Here is a 22,863-nt window from a genome sequence, read left to right as displayed (position 1 = left end):
ATACTATTTAAGTTCTATTCCAGGAATCCCAGCGGTCGTGAATAAAAATAAGTTTGACATCCTTCTTTATGTGCCCTAATACAGCCGTCATGGACTTGGAGTTTTGAGTAAGTGGTTTTTGGGACTTTGACTGTGGAGTGACATTTGGCTGGCTCCCCAAAAAACGAGGAAAAATGTACATGGTGTGTTTTTGGTTCAGGCTTGTGTAGTTAAATCCTTCAGTATAGTTGGAATCTTTAGTGATGGTGTGGATTGAACAGATTTAGTAAATTTAATAGAATATTACTGATTCATATGATTGAACATGGCATGTTATTAAATATTGTAATCAGAACCTGCGGTGTAGAAACACTAGATAGACATTTGTTGCAGTGCAGTTATATGGTGACCATTTTAAGCTCTGAATTTTTTTTTTTTAAATTACCTAATTTCATTTAGTAATCCCTTATCTAGGACCTGCCCTTACATGCTTTGGGCTGTTATTTCCCATAATCTGCATCCTCATCTGGCATCTGTGTGTTGTAATATGAGCTATATCACTCAATTCTGTTATTCTGGAGTGTTTACATACCACTATCTATTTGCTTAAGCTAATGATTACAAATTACTGGCACCCCTGAAGGCTGTGTGCAGCTCCTGGAGATGGAAAAGTACATGGCTTGTCAGTAAAGATAATATACTGAGTGTGAGAAAGTTGATAATGTAGTTTCCATAACAACAGGGTTTTTTTGTTTTTTTTTTTTAAAGATTTTTTTTGGCTTTTTTTCACCTTTTATTGGATAGGACAGCGTAGAGACAGGAAATGAGCGGGAGAGAGAGACTGGGAGGGATCGGGAAATGACCTCGGGTTGGAATCGAACCCGGGTCCCCGGATTTATGGCATGGCGCCTTAGTCAACTGAGCCACAACGCCTCCATAACAATAGTATTTTTAAGGAAATGACCACCCTGATGTAAAAACCTTGCCAGGCTCTACAAGTATGTTGGTCTTGTGAAACCCTTCACGTGGGCGATTTTTGACCTCCTCCGTTACCAAAAACTTGATGCACTGATGGAAAACCAACATTCCTGCCAAATTTGAAATAATTATACAGGTTTACGTTGAAATGAGTCATCACTTTTTGATGACTCCTCCATATCAGTCTCTGCAACATCACCCGAGGTGAAAGTCACTTGCGGTATTTTAAAAATGAGCCCCTGCTCTGTGTGAGTGAGTGTGTCGGCACGCTCCTCTGTTTTGATGATGCAGGAGCATCACTGACATTTTGACACCCAGTATCTGATTACAGTCTGAATCGATTAGGCTTCTATCCATTTAGCTATGGCACGTAGCTACACAAAGAATAGATCAAATCATGGCCAAAAAAACCCCCCCACACTTAACTATCAAAGTTTGAGGCTTGTTAGTGTAGGATATACCAAAAACCAAGATATTAGCTTGAATGATTATCATACTGTGAACTCCAAAAATCAACATTTTATAATTTGAATGGGTGTATGTAGGACATGGTAATGATTTTTATCTTGGCCTGAATAGGAAAGATCACTTTTCGATCCCTTTGCCTTTTTTGCAGTGGGTGATAAGGTTCCAGCGGACATCAGACTGACCTCCATTCGATCCACCACTCTGAGAGTAGACCAGTCCATTTTGACAGGGGAGTCTGTCTCAGTGCTCAAACACACAGACCCTGTCCCTGATCCACGCGCTGTAAACCAGGACAAGAAAAACATGCTCTTTTCTGTAAGTGTGTATCCATGTGCATATGAGAATAATTTTTCAATACTATAACTGGTGGTTGTGTATAGTGTGGCTGAGATGTTTTGTTTGTCTACACATGAGACGTGTGTGTGAGTGACCTAACGGTGTGCTGAATAAAACATCATAGATGTTGTTTGCTCTCACTTGGTTGGCGCAATGATGTCACAAGCACTTTGAGCTTTCATATGGATAATGACCAGGGTGCCTCAGCCTTAAAGACCACACACACACACACACACACACACACACACACACACCCCAAAGCTTCCATTACTTCACTCCAGCTGAGACACTCTAATGGCTCTTGCATGTCATAAAAGCGCACCATTAGGTGGTACTGAGACCATGTTCAGACCACCAACTCTGTATTAGAGGTGCAGTTTGTATGTTTAAAAGTGTTTCTAGACCTGTAATATTTAATGTCCTTTTGAAGCCACTTTAATAAACGGCGATTCGCAATAATGACTTGCAGTGGATAGCTCTCGGTTCTTCATTGTTCCTTATTTAGCTTTACGCCCAGATGATTAGTTCTTCCTGTTTTACTAAGGCTGGGGTCATATTTGACTCTTAGATATATGACAGATTTTGGAACACCGTTAATCACATATTTGTCTGCATACATTTTATACATCAAGATTAAATATTCTGCCCACTAGGGGGCATGTCGGAGTCAACACATACCTTGCCAATACTGGAATACTTTCTTTGACTACATTCACTGATTTTTTTTTTTAAATTGAAGCATGTAAGGGGCGGCACGGTGGTGTAGTGGTTAGCGCTGTCGCCTCACAGCAAGAAGGTCCAGGTTCGAGCCCCGTGGCCGGCGAGGGCCTTTCTGTGTGGAGTTTGCGTGTTCTCCCCGTGTTCGTGTGGATTTTCTCCGGGTGCTCCGGTTTCCCCCACAGTCCAAAGACATGCAGGTTAGGTTAACTGGTGACTCTAAATTGACCGTAGGTGTGAATGTGAGTGTGAATGGTTGTCTGTGTCTATGTGTCAGCCCTGTGATGACCTGGCGACTTGTCCAGGGTGTACCCCGCCTTTCGCCCGTAGTCAGCTGGGATAGGCTCCAGCTTGCCTGCGACCCTGTAGAACAGGATAAAGCGGCTAGAGATAATGAGATGAGATGAAGCATGTAATCAGTGATTTTCTAGCAATTGCACAACTCTTTTGAATACCTGATTCTGAGTGACCAATTATGACATTCAGCAGTCTGTCATTTTTAAAACTGACTGTTCCTATGGGGAGCGATATTAGCGGAAGCAAGAAAATAATTTTTAAGTCTATTTTTATTTATTTATTTTGTCATTGTTGATTTCTTTAGCCAGTAACTGTGTAATGACCATCTTGCTTGTCCTGTACATGTTGGTTGGTGCTGTAATTTTATTAGGTAAGTTGGAGGTTGCCATGCAGCTCATCTCACTGGGTGACCTTACTAGCACAGATACAGGGTTTTTTTTTTTTTTTTTTTTTTTTTTTAATTGAAAATACTTCAACAATCTCAAACATGAGGGATAACGGGTCAGGTTTTGCTGATGGCTCCTAAAAACAAAAAGCAAGACGCACGCGCACACACACTGAAAGTCATGGTATGCACCACAGTTGTTTAACATCTACAGGATTTAGCAGAGGTTCTTATCCAGGGCAACTTGGAGAAGTACTTTATAGTGGAGACCCACCCACCCCCAATAAATAAACAAACAACATCCTAGCATAAGGATATGTAGATCCTAGCACACGGTTAAACACGAGTATAACCAAAATTGTTTAGTTTTTGCAGTTCAGCCAGTAGAGACCGCTAAACATGACAAACTGCATCTTTAATGTAATTAACCAAGAAACTTCAGAAACATTAATTTCCAAAGGATCTGCATTTATAAACTCTTTCAAAATGTACTTTATATAATGAATGCCACTTTACCTACGTTTTGAGTCAGTGTGACCTAGAATTGTGTTATCTTGATGTTTTGCCACAATGTTGAAACCTTAATTAATGAAGCCATAACCCATTATACAATGTGAATCTGGTCACCTTGAGTTTCTATCACACGTGTATATTTTGGAAATCGTGAAACCTGCAAGCAGTTTGATCCCAGGTCTTGTGTTTTGTTGATGCACAGGGCACAAACATCGCGGCAGGGAGAGCAATAGGGGTCGTGGTGGCCACTGGAGTGCAGACAGAAATTGGTAAAATCAGGGACGAGATGGCAGCCACAGACCCAGAAAGGACGCCTTTACAACAAAAACTAGACCAGTTTGGGGAGCAACTCTCAAAGGTAGTGTGCTCCGTTTATTTTCACTGTCACTTTCTTCTGCTCTCTGCCTTCCTACACACTCACACTTATTAGGTTGGCTTTTTTTCCTTTCACTGCATTGTTCATAACCAAGTTTGCAAATGGAACAGATTTTTGAATATTTCATTTTTCTATATTTCTCAGATACACACTATACTACAACTACACACGCATGATTTTCTCTGTCAGGTTGTGTTATGACTGTTTTTGTGGTGGTCTCTACTACAGTGGGGTATATGCCTATACTTGTTTGTGTGTGTGTATATATCTCACACACAAGTACTGTTGTTTGATTATATAAATAATATAGTCGAATACCAATTGCTACAGGTCAAAACTGCCCCTCTTCATCTACTCATTTCAGTTTGCATATTTCTTGTAACTCAAATTACAGATTTAAGGTTTTTTTTTGTTTTTTTTTTTTTAATTTAGCAAGAAAAATGTATAAGGAGACTTTTGGATGGAGTCTCCAGTATCGGTGCTTTGTAGGCATGTAATGATTTGCCCAGTTCAGGGTTTGAGTTGATTGATATTGGGTTCATGATTACATTTTCCCACAATATTTTTTTTGAAAAAATATTAAATGAGTTTTTATCCCCCACTGGCCAAAAGGCCCGAAGGGGAGATTGCCATGACAAGGTCTGTCCGTCCATCCTGGGAAGGGTACTCACCTTCTGAAATTAACTCTCCACAATTTTTGGAGGAATTTCACAAAACTTGACAGGATTCTTTGCTTTATATCAGTAATGCACATATTGCAGTTTTGTTCAGTTCACTCACATTTTACCAGAGTTATGGCCCTTGATTACCAAACTTGTACTTTGGCAATTTCATGAGGGTGTATTAAGCACTTATAGCATAAATATAATTGCCAGCAGGGGGGATATTGTGCTCTGAGTTTTTTTTTTTTTTTTTTTTTTTTTTTAATGTTTTCAGCATTTATTTTCCTATTCGTTTATCAACTTGAATATTTCTTTTATTTAAAAAAAACCCTTCATTTTCTTAATAGCCAACAATTATTACATACCCACCTTTGTAAGGATTGGAGTAAAATATAATAGCCTATTAACTAAAATATTCATTTTATTAAAAACGAAGTTTAATAACAAATGGGCCTTTTCTTAATAAACTCTTTTTTTTTTTTTTTTTTTTTTTTTTTTTTTTACTTTTTGTACTACCTTCATTTTTCTTGTCTTTAGCTTTCTGGAGTCTGTAAAGGAAGCTCAGATTTCTTATTAAATCTGTTTGTACAATCAATCGCACAGCAGCTCTTTCCGATTTTAGATCTGTTTTTTTTGTGTGTGTCTGTCTGTTTGCTGCATTAGAGCTGCGTTACTCCCGCCTACAGTGAAATCACATGCATTTCCACTATTTTACCTTATTACACCCTCTGCTCTCCTGAACAACGCAGATCAAGGAAAAACTAGGATTACGCAGCCTAATAATAATCGTAATTCATTTTTTATTTCGAGTTGAATCATAAATTTGTATCATGATTTATTACACAATCTATCATTACATGCATAGTACTTTCATAAAAGTTAGTAAGTTTTTCCAGCTCAGGAGCCTTCAGGACCGAGGGCTTTCTGATTTCTCTGTAACATTGTTTATAGTTGTAGTAGTAATAACCATAATTAACTTGTTTCATGTTCCACAACTTCAACTAGAAACAGTTAAAAAGCATGATGTATTTTTACATTACATAAAGTAATTGCTCATAATTTGCTGTGGAGTAAGAGGAATAAAATGTTTCAAGGACGTGAGGTTAATGGAAAAAATGGACTTCAGGATGGTAACAGTAATTATGCTTCATGTTGAGCCGCTTCACACCACTCTGATATCAGTTCCTATATGATGTAATTTCCTATAACATTCTCCCATTAAAAAAAAAAGTTTATTGTAGATGGGTTATTTATTTAATGGTGTAAAATGACATTCAGGAGTGTTTTTTAAATGTTGTTCTGGTTATAAAGGCCAATTTATGCTGACAACGCAGTCCTCGCAGACGGTGTCGCAGATAGCGTCTGCGTAGCCCCCCCCCACCTTCGCAGACGCTCTGCGCGCACCTCCCAAAAATTGTGACCACCGCAGAAGCCTCGCAGACAGCATCGCAGACAAGAGGGCTCTGATTGGTCCACTCTACATCCGCTGTACACGCACTTCCGCTTCCCTACTTTCCCGGTTTGTTTTGTTTTCACGACCGCCATTTTTAAAAACACGAGCGAAGATGGAGCAGCAGGAAGAGCGGTTGATCGAGGAAGTACGTACATTTATACGACTCCAGTTCTAGTCATTATAAGTAACCGGAGGATAAACACTCCACTAACCACACCCACCAACTACTCCTAGCGATTTCGCGACTTCACGCCCCCTTGCGTTGTGGCGGTGAATAACATCGCGCACGCCTATTACTCCCCGCTCAACGATAAATTACAACTGTCTGCGAAAAGCTATCTGCGAAAGCCTTGTCGCAAGAACATGCAGAGGCCTTAACCACTCATGTAAAGTTTATGCCTATATTGATATACAGAAATCTTAGAAAGCCTCATCTTTTTGTTTTAAATCTTGCTGTCTCTAGGTGATCACGGTGATCTGTGTGGCAGTATGGGCCATTAACATTGGACACTTCAATGATCCTGTACATGGTGGCAGCTGGCTGAGAGGAGCTGTGTATTATTTCAAGATTGCTGTGGCTTTGGCTGTAGCTGCCATCCCAGAGGGTACAAAATACATCTCAATCTGTCTTTTTTTTTTTTTTTTAAAAGCTTTTTCATGCAACAGAATTGTACCGTAAATTTTAGACGACATACAAGCTTATGTGTTAATGAGTCTACTTGGCTACCACATGCATATGTGCGCGCACACATTCATATTGTGTATCATATCTTTTTGAAGTATACATATGTAGATCACACCCTCTTTCTTTCTCTCTCGGTGTCTGTCGTCTGTCTTGTAGGGCTTCCTGCTGTCATCACCACCTGTCTGGCTTTGGGCACACGTCGTATGGCGAGGAAGAATGCCATTGTGCGCTCACTGCCTTCTGTGGAGACCCTGGGCTGCACATCTGTCATCTGCTCTGATAAAACTGGCACTCTCACCACCAATCAGATGTCTGTCTGCAGGGTGAGATGGAATTTCTTTTCAACGTTGTGTTCAGTACATGTCATTAGAGACGGTGTTCCAAGATTGTGCCACTAACAGCAGCTTTGGCAGGTTGCTTCGCACCGTGTCGTGTGTTTTCTCTCCATTAGTGTTGTTAAAGTCATCGTTATACAACTCTAATTCCAAAAAAGTTAGGACACTGTGTAGTTTAAAAAAAAAAAAAAATTATAATTTGCAAATAATGGAAACCCTAATATTTTAATTGAAAATAATACAAAGACAACATATCAGATGTTGAAACTGAGAAATTTTATTGTTTTTTTGAAAAATATATGCTCATTTTGAATTTGATGTCAGCAACATGTTTCAGAAAAGTTGGGACAGGGGCATGTTTACCACCGTGTTGCATCATCTCTACTTTTAACAACACTCTAAATGTTTGGGAACTGAAGAGACTGATTGCTGTAGTTTTGAAAGAGAAATGTTGTCCCATTCTTGCCTGATATACAATTTCAATTGCTCAACAGTTCGGGGTCTCCTTTGTTGTATTTTGTGCTTCATAATGCGTCAAATGTTTTAAATGGGAGACAGGTCAGTACTGCAGGCAGGCCAGTTTAGCACCTGGACTCTTACTATGGAGCCATGCAGTTTTAATATGCGCAGAAAGCGGTTCGGCACGTTGTCTTGCTGAAAGAAGGAAGGCCTTCCCTGGAAAAAATTTTGTTTGGATGGCAGCATATTGCTCTGAAACGTGTATATATCCTTCAGCATTGATGCTGCCTTCCCAGAGATACAAGTTACCCATGTCATGTGCACTAATGCACCATCATACCATCACAGATGCTGGCTTTTGAACTGTGCGCTGATGAGCCGGATGGTCCCTCTCCTCTTTAGCCTGGAGGATGTGGTGTCCATGATTTCTAAAAAGAATTTCTACTTTTGATTTGTCAGACCTTGGGACAGTTTTCCACTTCACCTCAGTCCATCGTAAAAGAGCTCGGGCCCAGAGAAGGTGGCGGTGTTTCTGGATATTGTTTATATCTTGTTTTAACTTGCATTTGTGGATGCAGTAATGAACTGTTTTCATAGATGACGGTTTTCTGAAGTGTTCCTGAGCCCATACAGTGATTTCCACTACAGATATGTGTCTGCTTTTAATGCAGTGTCTCCTGAGGGCCTGAAGATCACAGGCATCCAATGTCAGTTTTCAGCCTTGTTTCTTGCGTACAGAGATTTCTCCAGATTTTCTGAATCTTTTAATGATGTTATGTAGTATAGATGATGTGATCCCCAAATTCTTTGCAATTTTTACATTGAGGAACGTTATCCTTAAATTGTTGCACTGTTTGCCCACACAGTCTTTCACAGAGCAGTTAACCCCTCCCCATCTCTACATCTGAGAGACTCTGCCTCTCTGGGATACTCCTTTTATACATAATCATGTTACTGGCCTGTTGCCAGGTAACCAAAGTAGGGGTGTGTGTGTGTGTGTAGGGGTGTGTGTGTGTGTAGGGGTGTGTTTGTGTGTGTTTTTTTTTTTTTCCTTTTAAAAAGGATTACACAACTTTTTCAGTCTTTTGTTGCCCCTGTCCCAACTTTTCTGAAACATGTTGCTGACCTCAAATTCAAAATGAACATATGTTTTTCAACAAACAATAACATTTCTCATTTTCAACATTTGATACAGTATGTTGTCTTTGTACTATTTTCAATGAAATATAGGGTTTCCATGATTTTGCAGATCTTTACATTCTGTTTTTGTTTTAGACGGTGTCCCAACCTTTTAGCGTTTGGGGTTGTACTTTAGTTTAGCTATGCATGCTTATGATGACTGCCACACTCATTCTCAGCCTTCTCGGTGTATTGCAGAAATTACTATTGCATCTCCTTGTCATGTGTAATACCAACATACTGTGTGGCCCACACAATATAGGCTAATTTGCATAAAGTAATATATAGGACTGCAGTATGAGGGACTCCAAGCCAAATTTTCCTGTCTATCCAGGGAACACTGGGCACAGGACAGGAATACACACACCTTCGAATCTAGGAACAATTTAGATTGTCCAGTCCATATATGGGCACATTTTTCAGACAAGGCCGGGAGTGGGACTGATTTACAGCTGGGGAATATCATCTGAGCGGCCCACACACTCACTCAGGATGTCCACAATGACAAATCTGCAGTATGCAGCAAAAAAAAAAAGTTAATAGGCCTAATATAAATATATTAGATTTCTATATGCTTTTGATGATTTACTAAAGACTAATCTGAAAGTAGCTTGAAGATTTAAGAAAGATGGGCTAACTAAGAATTGTAGCTTGTCAAGTCATAAGCTTCTCATGATTTAATGCAGTCAAGTATCTGCTGTGTCCCATACATGCCTGTCTGAGCAGCTGCATTGCTATCGTCTGGGCTTGTTGCGGTCACAAACGAGTCTGCAAATTTGGCACATTTACTCGCATCTTTCTCTAATGCACTTCTCTTCTTTTATCTGGCCTTTTCCTCTCCCTTTTTTTCCTTTTTGCTGTCCATATTAGTTAGAGATTAAGGGTGTTCTCCAGTGTAAATGTAAACCTGTACATGTCACATGACCAGCCTGAAATCAGTCGACCAGTAGGGGCGCTCTCACTGTCTCATTGCCTCCTGTATGGGGAGGCGGGGGAATGATCGATTAGGCTGATTGTTCGTGTGTGTAGTTGTGCATATGCGGCTCAGAGCGCGGCTACCTGCAGCCTATCCTGGAACAGGTAGTTCTAAATTATAACACTAACATGAAATTTATTGTGTCACAAAAACCTATGTAGACATTGTATGAAATTCTGCATAACCCAAACTCTGGCTAGAACCAGGAACCCTGGAGCTGATGGCAACAGTAGCTGCTGCCTCACTGATATGAAATTGTCTAACAAATACCTATCAGTTTTGTGTTGGATTCACAATGCACTGTGGGTAATGGTGTAATGAGAATTGTCCACTGGAATGCAGGCAAATACATGGCTGTAGTACATACTTCTAGATAGAAGGTTGTAGTACGCACTAGTTTGACTGCAGCAACACTTAGACTACGTTCAGACTGCACCCTGAAACGACCTATATCCGATTTTTTTTTTGTCCATATGCGACCTGTATCCGATTTGTTATTGACAATCTGAACGACACAGATCCGATTTTTTCACATGCGACCCAGGCCGCTTGGATATGTGGTCCTAAATCCGATGCATATCCGATATTTTCACATGCGACTGCAGTCTGACCGGACAGGTCGCATTCATGCGACCTACACGTCATCAACAAGAGACAAACGTCACTATTCTGCGTTGGCTAATCCCGCCTCTTTGGTGGAAAACAACGTTTGTACAGTTTTCAGAATTTAAATAGACTTTTATAGAGTTGATCAAGCTAATGGTGGATTTGGTAGGGACCTGGATGTTTATCTGTTAGCCTGATTAAATAAAACAGTTTCTATAACTGATTTATAACTGAAACCATCCTGTACCACATCGCCAGGTCTCGCCTCATCTCCATAGCAAACTGCACTGGTGTTTCTGCACCTTGAGCCAGCGCTGAGAGAAGTTGCAGAATTCAGCTGGCTATAAACAATCTAAATAAATATTTATAAAAATGTAGAAAAAGTTTATTAATATGACGAAATAAATATGTGCAAATTATTAAGCCTGAATTAAGAGTTTGGTAATACAGCAGCCGTATCCCAAATGACTGCCTACTGAAGCTCGAGTGCACTATATAGAGTTTAAAAATCCATTACTTCCTAGTAACATGTAGTGCACTTGTATAGAAATTAGAGAGACATTTAGGAGTCAACCCTCGTTACCAGGCTACACGTTTTCATTTCAGTTCAGAAACAAAAACACACACGAGACCTCACACTTTAACCAGATAATTAAACAAACGAACAAAAAAAAAAGAAAATCATTAAACATGAAGAGTGCGGTTTTTTTTTTTTGTTTACGTATTAGGTAGATGTGCTTATTACGTGTCAATTTGCGCATGCGGGACACTTTTGGGTCGTTTTCCGTTCATATTGGAGATCGCATACAAGTCTCATATAATTGGTAATGTGAACGGCCTAACAAAAAAATCGGATTTCACAACAAATCGGATATGGGTCGTTTCAGGTTGCAGTCTGAACGTAGTGTTATAGTGGGGTAGTTCTTCGGTAACAGAATTACATTCACAGCAAAATGTGGTAACTTTTTTTTTTTTTTAGTTGCAGTACTCAAGATAATGGTATTAAATAAAAAATTCACACTGTATAGGGCATCTTTTGACCCTAAAATAAAAAAAAAAAGCATAGAAAATTGGCAGCTTAACTCTGAGTGCAAAATCTTTAATGAGGAAAGAAAAGTCAGTAACGAAATTGCATCAGAAAAAACTGAACTTTCATTTCTTAAAATTCAAACCAAGATTCCTCTGAAGCGACATTGCTATAACTGGGATATATATAAAATATGGTTTTCAGTACATGTTGTCTTGAATAACATGCTTTAGCAATGTCCCTAAGCTGACAAGATAAGGCAGTCTTAATAATTTCATAATTTTGACATCTCTGCTGAAGAATTGCCCAGTGAAAGTTTGTTTATTTTATTTATTTATTTATTTGGGGGGGGGGCTAAGAATTTGTTTGCAGCGAAATGACATTTCCATGCTGTTCCATAGCAAAATGTACATCCCAGAAGGCATGGGGGAAAATCAAATGCATACAGCGCCCTCCACAATTATTGGCACCCCTCGTTAAGATATGTTCTTAGGCTTCTAATAATTTTTTTTTTTTTTTTATAATATAGGACAACAATGCAAAGAAAGAGAAAAATCCGACCTTTAATTCAAGTGCATTTATTCAGTGGGGAAAAATCCCACATTAAGAAATAATTATTTTATGTGAAATCATGTGTGCCACAATTATTGGCACCCCTGACGTTAATACTTTGTACAACTCCCTTTTGCCAACAAGACAGCACTTGATATTCTCCTATAACATTTCACAAGATGGGAGAATACAGAGAGAGGGATCTTTGACCATTCCTCTTTGCACAATCTCTCTAAATCATCCAGAGTCCTGGGTCCTCTCCTATGCACTCTCCTCTTCAGCTCACCCCATAGGTTTTCAGTTGGGTTGAGGTCTGGGGACGGAGATGGCCATGGGAGGAGCCTGATTTTGTGTCTGGTGAACCATTTTTCTGTAGATTTGGCCACATGTTTAGGGTCATTATCTTGCTGAAAGACCCAGTGACGACCCATCTTCAGCTTTCGGGCAGAGGCCACCAGATTTTGATTTAAAATGTCCTGGTATTTCAAAGAGATCATCAGGGGTGATAGCGTTCCGGCGCCGCGCCGGATTTCCGGCGTACCGTGGCTGGGGAAAAAAAAAAATCTAGTTCGCCCATTGTCCTGTGTCATTCTGAGATGCGCAGATGGACAGTAAAGGGAATTCGCATGATTTGGAACTAGTGGGAAAAAAGTGCCGTCACGGCACGAATTAGACTAATTCGTGCCGTGACGGCACTTTTTTCCCACTAGTTCCATATCATGCGAATTCCCTTTACTGTCCATCTGCGCATCTCAGAATGACACAGGACAATGGGCGAACTAGATTTTTTTTTTTTTCCCCAGCCACGGTACGCCGGAAATCCGGCGCGGCGCCGGAACGCTATCACCCCTGGATCATGATGCCATGCACCCTAACAAGGTTCCCGGGGCCTTTGGAAAAGAAACAGGCCCACAGCATCACCAATCCTCCCCTATACTTCACAGTGGGCATGAGGTGCTTTTCCGCATACTCATTTGTGATGTATTAGAGTGTTTGTTGCCAAAAAGCTCTACCTTGGTCTCATCTGACCAAAGCACATGGTCCCAGTTGAAGTCCCAGTACTATGGAATCAATTTTGTGCCAAAATGTTCAGACAATACTTTTGAAATATCAAACAAAAACGACAAATCAAAATACAAAAAAAGAAAAAAAGTCAATTTTTTTAGACTGGCAAACAAATTGTGTAATCGTGCAAAATATCAGTCTATTACTCTTCAGAAACCTTTTATTTTTGTTCCGCGTCTTTCTCAGTTTTGTTTGGCGTAATTTATTTTGGTTGGGATTCCAGCTTTCTCGTTTGCGCTCCCTGACTTTTTGCTTGCAGTTTTGGCACAAACTTCCCGTGTGGGTGGGCTGTCCAGGAATGCATTCCCATTGGCTAACTTGTGTTTGACTGACAGCTACGCTCAGCCATTCCCTACTCGGATTCTGGCGGACTGTTTGACGAGTGACCGATCCATTGACGGTAAACAAGGATCGAGTGGACTTCAGTGGCGACTATGATATTGAATTTACACTTTGTTGAATTAATTCAATATCATAGTCGCCACTGAAGTCCACTCGATCCTTGTTTACCGTCAATGGATCGGTCACTCGTCAAACAGTCCACCAGAATCCGAGTAGGAAATGGCCGCTACAGCCTCCGGGGGAATTGCTGAGCGTAGCTGTCAGTCAAACACAAGTTAGCCAATGGGAATGCATTCCTGGACAGCCCACCCACACGTGAAGTTTGTGCCAAAACTGCAAGCAAAAAGTCAGGGAGCGCAAACGAGAAAGCTGGAATCCCAACCAAAATAAATTACGTCAAACAAAACTGAGAAAGCCGCGGAACAAAAATAAAAGGTTTCTGAAGAGTAATAGACTGATATTTTGCACGATTACACAAATAATTTGTTTGCCAGTCTAAAAAAATTGACTTTTTTTTTCTTTTTTTGTATTTTGATTTGTCTTTTTTTTTTTTTTTTTTTTTTAATTTCAAAAGTATTGTATGAACATTTTGGCACAAAATTGATTCCATATAGTACCGCTTGGCGAACTCCAGACGTTTACGTTTATGCCTGTAAGTGAGAGCTTTTTCCGTGCATGCCTCCCAAACAGCTTGTTGGCATGTAGATGGCGCCTGATGGTTGTTATGGAGACTTTGTGACCCCAAGATGCTACTCTTTGATGCAATTCTCTAACAGTGAGCTTTGCAGAACTTTTTACTTCTCTTACCATCCTCCTCACTGTGCGTGGTGGCAAGATAAACTTGCATCCTCGTCCAGGCTTGTTTGCCACTGTTCCAGTTGTTTTAAACTTCTTGATTCCTCTGACTGTAGATATGGGCAGGTGTAGGCGAGTGGCTATTTTCTTGTAGCCATTGCCTGACTTATGAAGGTCGACACACATCTGCCTTACTTGAATGGTGTGTTCTCTTGTCTTTCCCACGTTGAAGAGTGGATAAGAGAAATAGGCCTCTGTGTCACATCATATTTATACCCCAGGGAAACAGGATGTGATGAATTACTAATTAAAGGTTCCCGAATACTCTGATCAACTTTATAAACTACAGTAGAAATGACAGAAATGCTTCAATTACATTTATTTTCTAGGAATTGTGTGCCAATAATTGTGGAACAGGTGATTTTGTGAAAAATTATTTCTTAGTCAGGGATTTTTTTTTTTTTAATTCACTTGAGTTAAGGGTTACGGTTTTTTCTACAATTTTCAGTGTGAGATTATGCTTCTGCAATAAAAATTGAATTTATTTTAAGGCTTTTAACACATCTTAACCAGGGGTGCCAATAATTGTGGAGGGCGCTGTACATACTCACTCTTGCGTCAGCATGTCAATTTGCCAGTGAGGGTTGTTTTAGGTTCTGGTCTGCCCTCTAGTGGCCATGGCTTTTAATCCTAAAAATGCCCAGGCAAGAGGGTGAACAATGCAGTAATGTGTCGAGTCTATGCTGTCCTTAAATGTGTCCCAAGCTACATTTGTTTAACTTTTACCTGATTTTATTTATTTTGTTACAAATCAATGTAAAAATATGCAGGATCAAATTTTGTGTAACTGATGTATTGCCTGCCCAATTATTAAACTGATTTTTTTTATATAAAATATAGTTTTATGTAATATATTCCTCCTAATGTGATTTTACTGCTAAATGCATGACCATAGTGGCTGAATAACTTTTATAAACTGTTCTATTCACAAATCATATAACAGATAAATATAATAACAATGATTTGAGCACAACTCTAATGATTTTTATTAACTGTGTGTGTGGGCATGCATGCGTGTGTGTGTGTGAAGATGTTTGTCGTGGAGAAGGTCACAGGCAAGAGGTGTGTCCTGAATGAGTTTACAGTGACTGGATCCACTTATGCACCTGAAGGAGATGTGTGAGTGACTTTAACATTTACTCACACACACTACCTAACCACAATACAACTGATGTTGCTTCTGTACCCGTGTCATTGGCCTGCTCATGATGTAAACATCTCATCTCATTATCTCTAGCCGCTTTATCCTTCTACAGGGTCGCAGGCAAGCTGGAGCCTATCCCAGCTGACTACGGGCGAAAGGCGGGGTACACCCTGGACAAGTCGCCAGGTCATCACAGGGCTGACACATAGACACAGACAACCATTCACACTCACATTCACACCTACAGTCAATTTAGAGTCACCAGTTAACCTAACCTGCATGTCTTTGGACTGTGGGGGAAACCGGAGCACCTGGAGGAAACCCACGCGGACACGGGGAGAACATGCAAACTCCGCACAGAAAGGCCCTCGCCGGCCACGGGGTTCGAACCCGGACCTTCTTGCTGTGAGGCGACAGCGCTAACCACTACACCACCGTGCCGCCCCATTATGTAAACATATCTGTAATTGAGAACTCACACACTTGTTTACCTTTTTTGCCAAATACACTCTTTTCTCTCTGCACAGATATAGGGATGGTGCTGTGGTGCGCTGTAGCCAGTATGATGCCCTGGTGGAACTGGCCACAATCTGTGCCCTGTGTAATGATTCTTCTTTGGACTACAATGAGGTGTGTATACGTACACGCACATGAACAGAAATACAAGCATCGTTGTTCAAAAGTTCAGAAATCAGCTTTCACAGTGATTATTATTTTAATCTATATTCATGAAACACAACACTCACAGTGAAACAAGGAAGTGGAGAATAAACAATTACGTATAAGATGAGTATTAGAGCCCTGCACTCCCGCGGGAGTCCCGTGGGACTCGCGGGACCCGCCGCAAAGCAGTGCGGCGCGGGACAAATTTTGAAAGCTTATTGCGGGCGGGACTGGAAGTGCACATATGCGCGCGCGGGCGGGAGCGGGAGTGCACATATGCGGCGCAGGTGGGAGCGGTGATAAGCTGCAGTCCCGCTAACTAAAAACGTGCTTGAAATAAAATTTATAAATTATTGATTTATGTCTATCATATATAATTTGTGCTGGATATTTTATTTGGCATTAATAAAAACATTTTAAGATGCCTAAATTTGCAGAGAAAATCAGATTGCCGGATTGAGTGAGAAATAGCATCTTAAACTTGCCATTGATCACTCTAATGACTCGCAGTTCACACCCAGCTAGCAAGAGAACCATGAGTGAATTGATTTCCTGCTTGCGTTAGTCTACAACTTTAACCAGAGAGACAGGTTACACAGTGACAGTAGGCTTGACTCAATGCTATCCCAGAAATCCTTCCTGTAATATGCAAATTTGGCTGTCCAATCAGAGGCGGCCAAATTTGCATATTACAGGAAGGATTTCTGGGACAGCATTGAGTCAAGCCTACCGTCACTGTGTAACCTGTCTCTCTGGTTAAAGTTGTAGACTAACGCAAGCAGGAAATCAATTAATTTCTTTTACTAGCTTTGCAATTAAAAAAAAAAAACATTGGTACAAAGCAAGCCCATTCACTTTTTTATGCTGATCAGAGAATTACAATGGTTTCTCATGTGATAAAAATGTGTGATTTGCAATTAAATATTTTAATCGTTTGACAGCACTAATTATTATTATTAGAGATATTACATGCTGAATTCAGAAATAAGGTAAACAATGACAAACATGAGCTGTAGATATTTATGCTCAAATCCACTCAAAGTAGGGGGCGGGGCACCATCACGCTGTGTCAAGATAAGAACTTTCCTGAGAAATAATGCGAACGTCTGCATCATGTGGGATTTGCGGGCGGGAGCGGGACAAAATATGTCAGGCGCGGGCGGGAGCGGGACTGAAAATCAATTTTTTTGTGGGCGGGAGCGGGACTGAAAATCATAATTCTTTGCGGGCGGGAGTGGGACTGCACAATGCGGGCGGGAGCGGGACTGAAAAATCCAACCTGCGCAGACCTCTAATGAGTATTGTAACTTGAATGGTGATTAATGATTACTGAGATATAACATTCTCACCATTTCATTCTCTCTCTCCCTCATGCACAAAATTTATAACTACAGAGCAAATGTGTGTATGAGAAGGTAGGGGAAGCTACAGAGACGGCTCTGTGTTGTCTAGTGGAGAAGATGAACGTGTTCGACACAGACCTGAGGAGTCTCCTCCCTGTGGAGAGGGCTACTGCGTGCTGTTCGGTGAGTGTGTGTCGTGAGATAAAGGGTGAGCGGGTAGATGAGAGTACTGTACATGTATCGTGAGCGATGTGCAGAGTTGCACACCTACAGTGTGTAAATGGACGCTCTTGGTAATTGTCCCTCTCTGTTTGCCTTCAGGTGATAAAACAGTTAATGAGGAAAGAGCTGACGCTGGAGTTTTCTCGTGACAGGAAGTCCATGTCGGTTTTCTGCTCTCCTAACAAGCTAGCCCGCTCCAGCACAGGAGCCAAGATGTTTGTAAAGGTCTGTTTTGTCTTTTCTCTTTTGATATCTAGAATTGCTTTTTGCTCAAGCCATATTTTAGCTTCCTCAGTTTTCCAAGTTTTGTCCAAAGCAATGTTGATGACGGTGAGAGAAAAATGTATCATAAAACTGCTATTGGATCCAATTTATTTTTTATATGAGAGCCCTGCTCATTTCCCGTACTCTTTGCACATCTTTCCTCCCTTCTCTCTGTTAACCAAAGGGGGCACCAGAGAGTGTTTTGGAGCGTTGCTGTTGGATCCGGGTTGATGGTGGGACACGGGTGCCCTTGACCTCTGACCTTAGGGAACAGCTCTTGGGCACAGTAAGAGAGTGGGGTTCAGGTCGTGACACCCTGCGTTGCCTTGCCATGGCAACCAGAGATTCACCACCTGACCCTCGAACCCTGAATCTGGAGAACTCCTCTGCCTTCTCGGAGTATGAGGTAAGTGACGCCAAGCAACATGGCTCATGCAGGTAGGGTGGTTGGGGTAGGGGTGGTACTTTTTTTTTTTTTTAATTTACTTATTTTCAATAAATGCTGATGAAACCTGAACAATTTTGCCGCAAAAGAGCTTTCTTTTATGTGGCACCATTCCTGCTGGCATCGTTTGATATCTGGTACTTGTCAAGTTTGAAGCATCTGCATTCCCAAACTTATTTGACTGGGTTCTGCAGCTCTGCCCCAGCTTAGCGTCCCATTTTCTCCCAATTCTTGGGGAACAAAATGCACAGCTGAACATGCTTGAACTGCTAACTGAGCTATTCTGTTTTACATAAGCTGACAAATGCCTGGTGATTGGCTACGGGGAAAAGGAATGCCAAGTTTAGTTCAACACCTTGTGGTATTTGGGCAGGTTTAAACACTGCAATCCCAGAACATGCAATCCAGGACCACTTGGGTGTACTACTAGTTCAGCAGGGTTGGGTCATATTGCCATCACTGATCGATCAGTAATCAGCCCATCAATAAAAATATTTTGTAACAATATGGAAAACTAGCCTGTTCATATTTCATTTCACCTCAAAACAGTTTAACCATGATTTTACTCAGCAGAAGAAAGTGACTCATAAATTAAACATAATGTGGTAATAAGAGAGGAAGACAACACAGATGAGATGGATATAGGCAGGGATAGCATCACAAACAAATGTAGACATGTGTGCGCGTGCATGCTTTACTGGCAGTTGCAACAAACTGAATGGGTGATGCACGTCATTTCTAATAAGGTTCTAATAACTTCCTCTTGAAGGTTTTTGAGTCATCTGTGCAAATCCATGTCTGAACAGAGGAAGCTGTCGTAAAACTGTATCCATCACACGCGCTGTTTAAATGCCAGGAATTTTCAACATCAGTAAAACCTGAAAAGGATCGGTTTGTATCAGATAAACAGGAAAACCTCTTCAAGATTACAACACACACCATCTTGCAGAATATGACACGACTGTTATCAGCAACATCACTGGATGATGCAATAGAATCCGATCTGTTAATCTTTGCTGTGCCTTGGGGGACGTGCATGGCTGATGGAAATGTTTTGCTCTCAGGCTGGTTCTCAAAAATATGGGCGCTATAGATCGAGCCAAAGTGATGGAAATGCTGGCTGGTTCTCAAAAAAAGTGACCGCTATAGGTTATGGTCCAAAGCAACAAGCTAAGTGGCAGCATGGTTAATTGCTTGCAAAAAAAGCTGGTGTGTGTGTATATAAATAAAAGTAGATTAGGTTAGAGGCCTCACTGACTTGTGTAAAGACCTACAATCTTGAGGTCTGGTTTAAACTATCGTACTATAGGCAGTATACTCTAAAAATCCAATCGCGAAAAAAAAAAAGATTGTCTGGCAGATTACTAAATTGGGGAGAAATTCCAAAATACATGAATAAGATACAGGACTCTAACCTGTATGTTTCAAGTTGTATCTGATTTCCAAAAGTAGTATAGGGAAAAGGGTAGGACAGGAATATGATGGAGGTGTATACAGTACATGTTCTGTTCCTGCAGTCGGAGCTGACATTTGTAGGCTGTGTGGGAATGTTGGACCCTCCAAGAAAGGAAGTACTGAATGCTGTGCGCATGTGCAGGCAGGCTGGTATACGGGTCATCATGATTACTGGTAAGTCAATTTTAATTGTCTATTCATTACAACGTACTACAATATGAAATGGTATTTAAAGACCTTTCTTTTCCAATAACTTGCAAGCTTTTGTAATTAGATGAACACACATGGTCATTTTTTTTTTATATAGTGTCAGGTCCTGTATTGAAGACTAAGCTAACCTGTACAGTGGTGCTTGAATGTTTGTGAACCCTTTAGAATTTTCTATATTTCTACATAAATATAATGTTTTAATCAGATTTTCACACAAGTCCTAAAAGTAGATAAAGAGAACCCAGTTAAACAAATGAGACAAAAATATTATACTTGGTCATTTATTTATTGAGGAAAATGATCCAATATTACATATCTGTGGGTGGCAAAAGTATGTGAACCTTTTGCTTTCAGTATCCAGTGTGACCCCCTTGTGCAGCAATAACTGCAACTAAACATTTCCGGTAACTGTTGATCAGTCCTGCACACCAGCTTGGAGGAATTTTAGCCCATTCCTCCGTACAGAACAGCCTCAACTCTGGGATGTTGGTAGGTTTCCTCACATGAACTGCTCGCTTCAGGTCCTTCCACAACATTTCGATTGGATTATGGTCAGGACTTTGACTTGGCCATTCCAAAACATTTAACTTTCTTCTTCTTTAACCATTCTTTGGTAGAACGACTTGTGTGCTTAGGGTCGTTGTCTTGCTGCATGACCCACCTTCTATTGAGATTCAGTTCATAGACAGATGTCCTGACATTTTCCTTTAGAATTCGCTGGTATAATTCAGAATTCATTGTTCCATCAATGATGGCAAGCCGTCCTGGCCCAGATGCAACAAAACAGGCCCAAACCATGACACTACCACCACCATGTTTCACAGATGGGATAAGGTTCTTATACTGGAATGCAGTTTTTTCCTTTCTTCAAACATAACGCTTCTTATTTAAACCAAAAAGTTCTATTTTGGTCTCATCTGTCCATAAAACATTTTTTCCAATAGCCTTCTGGCTTGTCCACATGATCTTTAGCAAACTGCAGACGAGCAGCAATGTTCTTTTTGGAGAGCAGTGGCTTTCTCCTTGCAACCCTGCCATGCACACTATTGTTCAGTGTTCTCCTGATGGTGGACTCATGAACATTAACATTAGCCAATGTGAGAGAGGCCTTCAGTTGCTTAGAAGTTACCCTGGGGTCCTTTGTGACCTCGCCGACTATTGCACACCTTGCTCTTGGAGTGATCTTTGTTGGTCGACCACTAGAGGTCTGCGCGGGTCGGATTTTTCAGTCCCGCCCGCGCCCGCATTGTGCAGTCCCGCCCGCGCCCGCAAAGAATTATGATTTTCAGTCCCGCTCCCGCCTGCGCCTGCCATATTTTGTCCCGCTCCCGCCCGCAAATCCCGCATGATGCAGACGTTCGCGTTATTTCTCAGGAAAGTTCTTGTCTTGACACAGCGTGATGGTGCCCCGCCCCCTACTTCGAGTGGATTTCAGCATAAATATTTACAGCTCATGTTGTTATTATTTACCTTGTTTCGGAATTCAGCATGTACTGTCTCTAATAACAATAATAATAATTAGTGCTGTCAAGCAATTAAAGTATTGCAAATCACACATTTTTATCATATGAGAAACCATTGTAATTCTCTGATCAGCACAAAAAAGTCAATGGGGTTGCTTTGTAGCAATGTTTTTTTTTTTTTTTTTTTTCTTTTTATTGCAAAGCAGAGCTAGTAAGAAAAGTGAATTGATTTATTGCTTGAGTTAGTCTACAACTTTAGTCAGAGAGACGTGTTACACAGTGATGGTAGGCTTGACTCAATGCTATCCCAGAAATCCTTCCTGTAATATGCACATTTGGCCGCCTCTGATTGGACAGCCAAATTTGCATATTACAGGAAGGATTTCTGGGATAGCAGTGAGTCAAGCCTACCGTCACTGTGCAACATGTCTCTCTGACTAAAGTTGTAGACTAACGCAAGCCGTAAATCACTTCACTCATGGTTCTCTTGCCAACTGGGTGTGAACTGTGAGTTATTAGAGTGATCAAAGGATTTCCTGTTAGGGTGATCAATGGCAAATGTAAGATGCCATTCCTCTGGTAATCTGACTTTCTCTGCAAATTTAGGCATCTTAAAATGTTTTTATTAATGCCAAATAAAATATCCAGCACAAATTATGTATGATAGACATAAATTAATAATTTATACATTTTATTTCAAACACATTTTTTTAGTTAGCGGGACTGCAGCTTATCACCGCTCCCGCCCGCGCTACATATGTGCACTCCCGCCCCCGCGTGCGCATATGTGCACTTCTGGTCCCGCCCGCGCCCGCAATGAGCTTTCAAAATTTGTCCCGCGCCGCACTGCTTTGCAGCGAGTCCCGCGGGACTCCCGCAGGAGTGCAGGGCTCTATCGACCGCTCCTGGGGAGGGTAACGATGGTCTTGAATTTCCTGCATTTGTACACAATCTGTCTGACTGTGGATTGGTGGAGTCCAGACTCTTTAGAGATGGTTTTGTAACCTTTTCCAGCCTGATGAGCATCAACAATGCTTTTTCTGAGGTTCTCAGAAATCTCCTTTGTTCATGCCATGATACACTTCCACAAACATGTTGTGAAGATCAGACTTTGATAGATCCCTGTTCTTTAAATAAAACAGGTTGCCCACTCACACCTGATTGTCATCCCATTGATTGAAAACACCTGACTCTAATTTCACCTTCAAATTAACTGCTAATCCGAGAGGTTCACATACTTTTGCCACTCACAGATATGTATTATTGGATCATTTTCCTCAATAAATAAATGACCAAGTATAATATTTTTGTCTCATTTGTTTAACTGGGTTCTCTTTATCTACTTCTAGGACTTGTGTGAAAATCTGATGAGGTTTTAGGTCATATTTATGCAGAAATATAGAAAATTC

The 22,863-nt window shown here is 40.8% G+C and overlaps 1 protein-coding gene across 2 annotated transcripts in view; it reads left to right on the top strand.

Moving 5' to 3' along the window:
- si:dkey-28b4.8 (sarcoplasmic/endoplasmic reticulum calcium ATPase 2) overlaps positions 1-22,863 on the top strand; it is an 85,728-nt gene that overhangs the window by 40,941 nt on the left and 21,924 nt on the right. For both annotated transcript variants that reach the window (XM_060926375.1, XM_060926376.1), the window contains exons 7-16: positions 1,574-1,740; positions 3,876-4,031; positions 6,628-6,769; positions 7,006-7,172; positions 15,276-15,364; positions 15,917-16,019; positions 17,447-17,578; positions 17,717-17,842; positions 18,066-18,287; positions 19,844-19,955. In XM_060926375.1, coding sequence (XP_060782358.1) covers positions 1,574-1,740; positions 3,876-4,031; positions 6,628-6,769; positions 7,006-7,172; positions 15,276-15,364; positions 15,917-16,019; positions 17,447-17,578; positions 17,717-17,842; positions 18,066-18,287; positions 19,844-19,955 — 1,416 coding nt within the window. The remainder of the gene's footprint in view (positions 1-1,573; positions 1,741-3,875; positions 4,032-6,627; positions 6,770-7,005; positions 7,173-15,275; positions 15,365-15,916; positions 16,020-17,446; positions 17,579-17,716; positions 17,843-18,065; positions 18,288-19,843; positions 19,956-22,863) is intronic.

Source organism: Neoarius graeffei, chromosome 7 (genome assembly GCF_027579695.1).
Source record: "Neoarius graeffei isolate fNeoGra1 chromosome 7, fNeoGra1.pri, whole genome shotgun sequence".
In the NCBI taxonomy this organism is placed as follows: domain Eukaryota; kingdom Metazoa; phylum Chordata; class Actinopteri; order Siluriformes; family Ariidae; genus Neoarius; species Neoarius graeffei.
This window is presented reverse-complemented; position numbering and strand designations above follow the sequence as displayed.